The sequence below is a fragment of the Astatotilapia calliptera genome, chromosome 18 (genome assembly GCF_964374335.1).
Source record: "Astatotilapia calliptera chromosome 18, fAstCal68.1, whole genome shotgun sequence".
In the NCBI taxonomy this organism is placed as follows: Eukaryota; Metazoa; Chordata; class Actinopteri; order Cichliformes; family Cichlidae; genus Astatotilapia; species Astatotilapia calliptera.
The window spans coordinates 36,494,332-36,501,935 of NC_137439.1; the positions used below are offsets into that span (position 1 = coordinate 36,494,332).

The following is a 7,604-nucleotide window of genomic DNA, read 5'->3' on the forward strand; positions in this document are numbered from 1 at the left end:
GTTCAAAGACTCGCTGTGCTGTCAGACACTTGACCAAGCAGCCAGGCGTGGTTTTACCTCCCATCCTTTCTCTGGACTCCTGTTTCTGCCACACACTCTAAGGAACATGCCCCACTGGTTTGGACGACACATTGGTGCCTGCCATGTGGTTGTTTTGGTGTGTTCGGAGCCAGACGTTAACATTTAAGGAGGAAATAGGGTTGTCTGCTAATGCTTGCACACATACGTGCACATGCATATACTCCACATGCCGCTGGTACTGCCAAAAGGTCTTACTCTGTGCCACGTCATGTTACAACCTGTGGTACAAGAACAAGTGGCCTACAGGAGGTGATGGCAGAGTCAGAGGTTTTCTGAACAGCATCATTAATCAAACTCACAGAAATGCTTTTACAGACTCACACATGTTCTTTTCTTGGCTCTTTGTCTACTTGTCATTAATTAATCAGTCAGTAATTAGAAAAAACAAACTGAGATTTTACTTCCAGTGGCAAACGCCTGTGCACAGTACACAACAGGACAGCGTGTACACTCCTGGGTTGTCCTGAAGACTGATTTTTTGACCTTTGGGGGTTTCGGAGTAATCAGCAACAAATAATCAAAGCTTCCCCCAGCAAGTGGAGGGTTGGGGTGGCGAACAATGACACGTCTAATTTGATAAACACAGCAAAATCACCATTAACGTGAGTTCAAGACAACGTTGACATTTCAGCTAGTTAAAAGTAGATCACTCAGATAGAAATTCACAAGCAGCAGAAAAGCTCTTACTGTCTCCTTTCACACTGCTGCTCTCTGTCACTGTCTGACCTTGTTTTTCACATTCATCATCGTTGTGAAGCAGTAGGATCCTGTCACCAGATTTCTGCTAAAGGGAACTTGAAAAATGTCTAAATCTAGCAACAATTTGGCGAAATTAGCAGCAGTGAGAAGAAATGTGAAAACAGGAAATCAGCTGACACGATGAAGTATGTTTGGCCTTTTCTGTGCTTTTATTTATTTCAGGTTCTTTATGTTTGGCTACTGCAGATTTTAAGAAATAATTCTACTCATATATGACGCTGTGTGGTCAAATACATCAGCGATCTTCAGCAGCAGTTTGCAGAAGGTTTGTCAAAAATTCTCTTGGGACATTTGTCACTTTGTCGTTCATTTTCAGTCCAGTCCTTGTACCTGAACATTTTCAGAGCAATGATTTTTGTTTGTTAAGTCATGTAACTGACATAACTATTATTCATGCATAAACACCATGCACCAAATTCACAGGATGAACCAGTGTTGTGCCTGCAAATAACAAAGATCATTTATATTTGGTTGTCTGTTATTTGCAGGCATGTCTCAAAAACACACGAGAAAACACAATTTGACCGACATTGCTGGTGGAATATTTCTGCACCAACAGCATGCTGGTTCTGCTCGGTGTTTAACCTTCCCTGATGTCTGAAAACTTGCCATATGGTGTGCACAGTGTCCTTAAAAAGGTGAAGGAAAAAAGCACAAGTGGCAATCTGTCGACAGGAGATGAACGGTATCCAAAATTCACAACATTAAGAAATGAGGGAAAAATCCAGCAAAGACCTACATCTTGACCTGAGAGATGCACCTGGAACAAGCCAGCCTTTACAAAGAGAAACGGAGAGAAAAGACACGAGAACTGGCCTGACAATCAGCAGGGAGGGATCTTACAGAGAGAGGAATGCTAAACGTTGGGTCAAACCATCAGTATGTGCAGAGGACGTCAGGAGCAAGGCACAACAGTCAGTGTCAACAGCATCCTTAGAACACAGTACAGGCTCTGTCAGGGTTTGGACTGCACCTCAGCCCATCAGATGCTGATTCATCATGGAAAGCATCTTATTGTGTACAGTCAGATGGTTTCTTAGGTGTTTACAGTCTCAGTAGGTTGCATGTCTAAGTAAAGTAAAATCTTTACTTCCTACTAAACTCCATTGCTGGTGTGTACGTAGAGTCTGAGCAGCAACACAGCCCAGTCTACGCCCAACATGTTCACATTGTCGTCCAAATCTTGAGGAAAATGTCATTTTCCTGGTGCAGCACAATTGTGACTGGGGAACAAAAGCACTGCTGGCGCAGATTTAAGACGTAAACACCTTAGATATGGTGACAAGCAGGCAGAAGTTAGGCTGATGTTTAATTCAGTGTAAAGTTAGACTAACAAATCATCTTTGCACGCACTAACCTGACAGTATAAAGCAACAGATGAAATATTATTATCATGTTCTGCAGTCAGTACTAGAAATACAGATCAAAACAAAGGCAGCCTTAATGGGCCAAAACCAATATTACTGCTATTATTATTAAAAACAGAGATGTCTTCTTTTTAATGCTGCTAGAAGAACGCTGCAGATTGTGGAGCCTACGGGAAGAAGGCTGCTTCACAGTCTGTGGGCGTATAAACGAAATGCAGCATGATGGCAGTAGGATTTAGCCCAGAAGAGGAGAGAAATGACTGTGCAAGTCCAAGCCTCGCACTGATCTGTCGGGAACAGACTAAAGCCCGAACCTGTGGCTGCTAATGTGCTAATCCTGATTATTCAAAACACAATGAAAGTAAGCTGCAGTAGTGCAGCGTTAAATCTGGACTCTCCTCACTCCTTTCTGTCTGCTGGCTCTGATCGACTGTGAGCCATGAACGATATCTGCACACTGACGATGTTTGATCTCAAATCTTTGTCCCCAACAAATCTGCTGTATGCAAAAGGAATCGTAACAGGATGCAGAGTCACTGGCCTCTGAAACATCAGGTAAACATCACTGCTATACCATTACAGCCTGCCTGGCCAACCTAGAGCAAAAAGCATCCTCAGTGTGTATCCACAACAATTTAACAGGTGATTTCTCTGTGAGTGTGTTTGGCTCCCAGGACAGTGACGAGCATCGGCGAGGAGCACCTGCACCAGCTGCCCCCTCCCTCCCTTCCTCCCTCCCTCCACCGTCCCCACCAGAGCAGCACAGACCCATCGCTGAGAGCGTTTACATCGTAATAGACGGACAGATGTTCACCTCTACGAAATAGAAGCAGGGCAGCAGGGTGACGCTGTCCTTGGTCTCCTTCCCGCCTTTCAGTCGCTCCTTGGCACGAGACATCACGAGCGCCCGCTGGTCTCTCCCGTTGCCGGGAGACAGGGAGCTGTACCTGATTCCCGTCGTAATTTTGCCGAAACTGCGGCCGACCCCCCCCTCCCCCTCGACCCTCCCTAGCTCCCAAGCCTCTAACGGCGGACCTCCATCGCCGGGCAAGGTGAGCTGGAAGTGTCGGTGCTTCCTGATGGGGTCCGTCGCCCCTGAAAATATGGTGGCTGGTAGGCTTTAAAAAGCCGTGCTAGCGCACGACTCCAGACACCGTCTCCTCCAGAAGTGTTGGACCGCTGTGGCGACACTCAGACCATTCATCGTGGAAACGTGTGTGATACTGAGAGATGAGCCCTTCGGTCACGCTGGTCCTCCGCAGGTACCTCAGAGACGCTCACCCACTCGCTGTCCTCCAGCTCTGCTGCAGCAGGTGAGCCTGGTTGTGTTCGCCGGAATAAGCGTCGATGGTTCCTGTCGGGCTTTTCAAAATAATCTCAAAGTACTGCTTTTTGTTTGTTTCGGCTTTTTTTTATTCAGTAAATGCAGCACAGTTGCTATATATATATATTATATATATATATATATATATATATATATATATATATATATATATATATATATATAGCACAGGAAAATGAAGAAGAAAAAGATGTCCCACTATGCACCCATTTAGCCAGGAAAATGTACTGTACTTTCCATGTTATGTGACTGTTTTAGAGTCACAGACCCACTTGTGAATAGTTTTTCGTGGAGTACATGTCAATTATTGACCTATGAAACATAACAGCAAACTTGAGCTGCCACTTTGTTTCTGTTTTTGCCTGACAGAACTGACGACATTCCATAAATTTCTAAGTTATCAGCTAAACAGCAAAAATGTTTCCAAAGACTATGTATGTATCACAAATACACACTTATCTTCTAATTACTATACTTTCACTCACCAACACTGAAGCACAAACATCTTGCAGTTAAACAGTTCGATGCTCTAAAACGGGGGTGTCAAACTCCAGTCCTCGAGGGCCAGCATCCTCCTTGTTTTTGAGTTATCCCTGCCATACCTTCTGCTGATTACCTGGATCAGGTGTGCTTTGCCAAAAAGCTACAAAGGCAGGTTAGTTAGAAAACAAGCGAGACAGCGGCCCCTGAGGCCTGGATTTCGATACCTGTGCTCTAAAGGGTGACAACAGTGCAAAAACGGTCATGCCATACTGTAAACATGCTTTTTTAAATGTACTGCTTGTGTTACATGGACGTTTTGGGGGGGACAGACTCACTTTTTGAGCCAGTCACGAGAGTTAGAGGAGGGATGTGAAATTTATTTTACATCGTAGGCCACATACAGCTGACTTCGATCCTATGTGGGACAATTCATTGGCCAGACTATCCTGTAATCATAAATATAATGTTTTCATTAATTCACAGAAAATGTCATTTTTAAAATGTTTTTCTTATAACTGGGGACTCGCTGTACAAGAAAAATAAAAAAAGTAGTAGCTAAAAACAGAAAAACAGGAATTTTTCTGTCATTTATCTCTTAGTTAATTATTTTTGTGTGATATAAACTGGAATGGGAGAGGTGTTTATCAATGGGAAAAGCTGTAAAACAGTTAAAAGCTCACATTTTCTGAAGCTGTCCAGTGGGCCAGACTGGGGTCTTTGACGGGCTGATTCTGGCCACCAGGCCTGCAGTGTTTCTGACTTCAGCTCTACAGGTTAATTGACACTTCTTCTGTAATAACTACACATATTTTGACATATTAAGAAAAAATACTATAACAAAATCAGGTAGTGCCACTTTGCTCAGCAACTGATCTTTTTTTTACTTCCAAAATATGTTTTTTGTTGTTGTTTTTGTTTGTTTGTTTTTTTAAATATAGCGGTGTGCATCTTCTCCTCCGGTATGTGCACTGCAGACAGGCAGGTTGGAAAGAGTCTGATTTCGGGACATTTTTATTTCCCAGAAAGTCTGACAAACTGTTTATATTCCAAATGTAGAAGTTGTTGATATAATGGCTGAAATTAGCCTAAAAAATGTTACATTTCCTTCAAATTTTCCGCTTTAGATCTCAGTTAAGATGAATACAGTAGCCTATTATTAAAAATAAAATAGCTGAAAACACAGATGTGTTGCATTTTGAAACTGCAGAATGTTTAAAACATGTGGAGGAAACTCGCTAAGCACATGCCTAACATGATCTACGCCTTTGCTTCTGCTGTATCAACACTAACCTTTGAATCACACGTGAAAATCCATCTTCTCAACACACGATCTTCGGAAAAAAATCAAACCTGATCGACGCACATGACGTCACATGTTCTAAAAACCTATTTTCTGCAGCGCGCTTGAATGAATATGAAGGATCCTTTCTCTCAGCACTGGGCCGTAATGTTGTGTAATATGTGGGACACGCAGCCCTCGGGCCATGCTATGGCCGTGGGACACAGCCTGCTGTCAGTGCTGTAACAGGTGATCAATCCCATCACCCACGCTTAGCTTTTCATGAGGAGAGAGAGCTGGAGTGCAGAGAAGTCACTGATCAGGAAAATAAATCATTTACAAATATGATAAATAAACTAATCTAAATACATTTCTGCACTGCATTTTAAGCACATGGTGAAATCGAAAGTGGAAACGGACTGGCATTTTATAGCACCTTTTATCCAAGTATTCATACAGTGCGTTACAACCCGGCATCCACAGGCAGCTCAGAATCACCACTTAACCTACAGGCGAGTCTTTGGACAATTGGACAATGATGCTTATGTATGAGTGTTAATCCTCTAAGGCAGGAATGGCCCAGCGGTCAGTTCTGCAAAGTGTGGAAATTACTGAGACGTCATAAATACAGGGAGTGCAGAATTATTAGGCAAATGAGTATTTTGTCCACATCATCCTCTTCATGCCTGTTGTCTTACTCCAAGCTGTGTAGGCTCTAAAGCCTACTACCAATTAAGCATATTAGGTGATGTGCATCTCTGTAATGAGAAGGGGTGTGGTCTAATGACATCAACACCCTATATCAGGTGTGCATAATTATTAGGCAACGTCCTTTCCTTTGGCAAAATGGGTCAGAAGAAGGACTTGACAGGCTCAGAAAAGTCAAAAATAGTGAGATATCTTGCAGAGGGATGCAGCAGTCTCAAAATTGCAAAGCTTCTGAAGCGTGATCATCGAACAATCAAGCGTTTCATTCAAAATAGTCAACAGGGTCACAAGAAGCGTGTGGAAAAACCAAGGCGCAAAATAACTGCCCATGAACTGAGAAAAGTCAAGCGTGCAGCTGCCAAGATGCCACTTGCCACCAGTTTGGCCATATTTCAGAGCTGCAACATCACTGGAGTGCCCAAAAGCACAAGGTGTGCAATACTCAGAGACATGGCCAAGGTAAGAAAGGCTGAAAGACGACCACCACTGAACAAGACACACAAGCTGAAACGTCAAGACTGGGCCAAGAAATATCTCAAGACTGGTTTTTCTAAGGTTTTATGGACTGATGAAATGAGAGTGAGTCTTGATGGGCCAGATGGATGGGCCCGTGGCTGGATTGGTAAAGGGCAGAGAGCTCCAGTCCCACTCAGACGCCAGCAAGGTGGAGGTGGAGTACTGGTTTGGGCTGGTATCATCAAAGATGAGCTTGTGGGGCCTTTTCGGGTTGAGGATGGAGTCAAGCTCAACTCCCAGTCCTACTGCCAGTTTCTGGAAGACACCTTCTTCAAGCAGTGGTACAGGAAGAAGTCTGCATCCTTCAAGAAAAACATGATTTTCATGCAGGACAATGCTCCATCACACGCGTCCAAGTCCTCCACAGCGTGGCTGGCAAGAAAGGGTATAAAAGAAGAAAACTAATGACATGGCCTCCTTGTTCACCTGATCTGAACCCCATTGAGAACCTGTGGTCCATCATCAAATGTGAGATTTACAAGGAGGGAAAACAGTACACCTCTCTGAACAGTGTCTGGGAGGCTGTGGTTGCTGCTGCACGCAATGTTGATGGTGAACAGATCAAAACACTGACAGAATCCATGGATGGCAGGCTTTTGAGTGTCCTTGCAAAGAAAGGTGGCTATATTGATCGCTGATTTGTTTTTGTTTTGTTTTTGAATGTCAGAAATGTATATTTGTGAATGTGGAGATGTTATATTGGTGTCACTGGTAAAAATGAATAATTGAAATGGGTATATATTTGTTTTTTGTTAAGTTGCCTAATAATTATGCACAGTAATAGTCACCTGCACACACAGATATCCCCCTAAAATAGCTGAAACTAAAAACAAACTAAAAACTACTTCCAAAAACATTCAGCTTTGATATTAATGAGTTTTTTGGGTTCATTGAGAACATGGTTGTTGTTCAATAATAAAATTATTCCTCAAAAATACAACTTGCCTAATAATTCTGCACTCCCTGTAATTCCTGTTCCTTTTCCTGGCATGAGAAACAGCTGGAGCAAAGATGATTACCAGTAACTTCTATAGACGGTATTGCTGGCTCCATAGTTATTGATTAAAAA

At 43.0% G+C, this 7,604-nt stretch overlaps 1 protein-coding gene across 1 annotated transcript in view; it reads right to left on the bottom strand.

Moving 5' to 3' along the window:
• Window positions 1-3,530, bottom strand: part of LOC113010990 (phospholipid phosphatase-related protein type 4-like) — an 80,619-nt gene extending 77,089 nt beyond the window's left edge. Inside the window, exon 1 of the mRNA XM_026150342.2 lies at window positions 3,022-3,530. Within this exon, the coding sequence (XP_026006127.1) occupies window positions 3,022-3,105 (84 nt within the window). The 5' untranslated portion in view covers window positions 3,106-3,530. The remainder of the gene's footprint in view (window positions 1-3,021) is intronic.
• Between the last annotated feature and the right edge of the window lie 4,074 nt (window positions 3,531-7,604).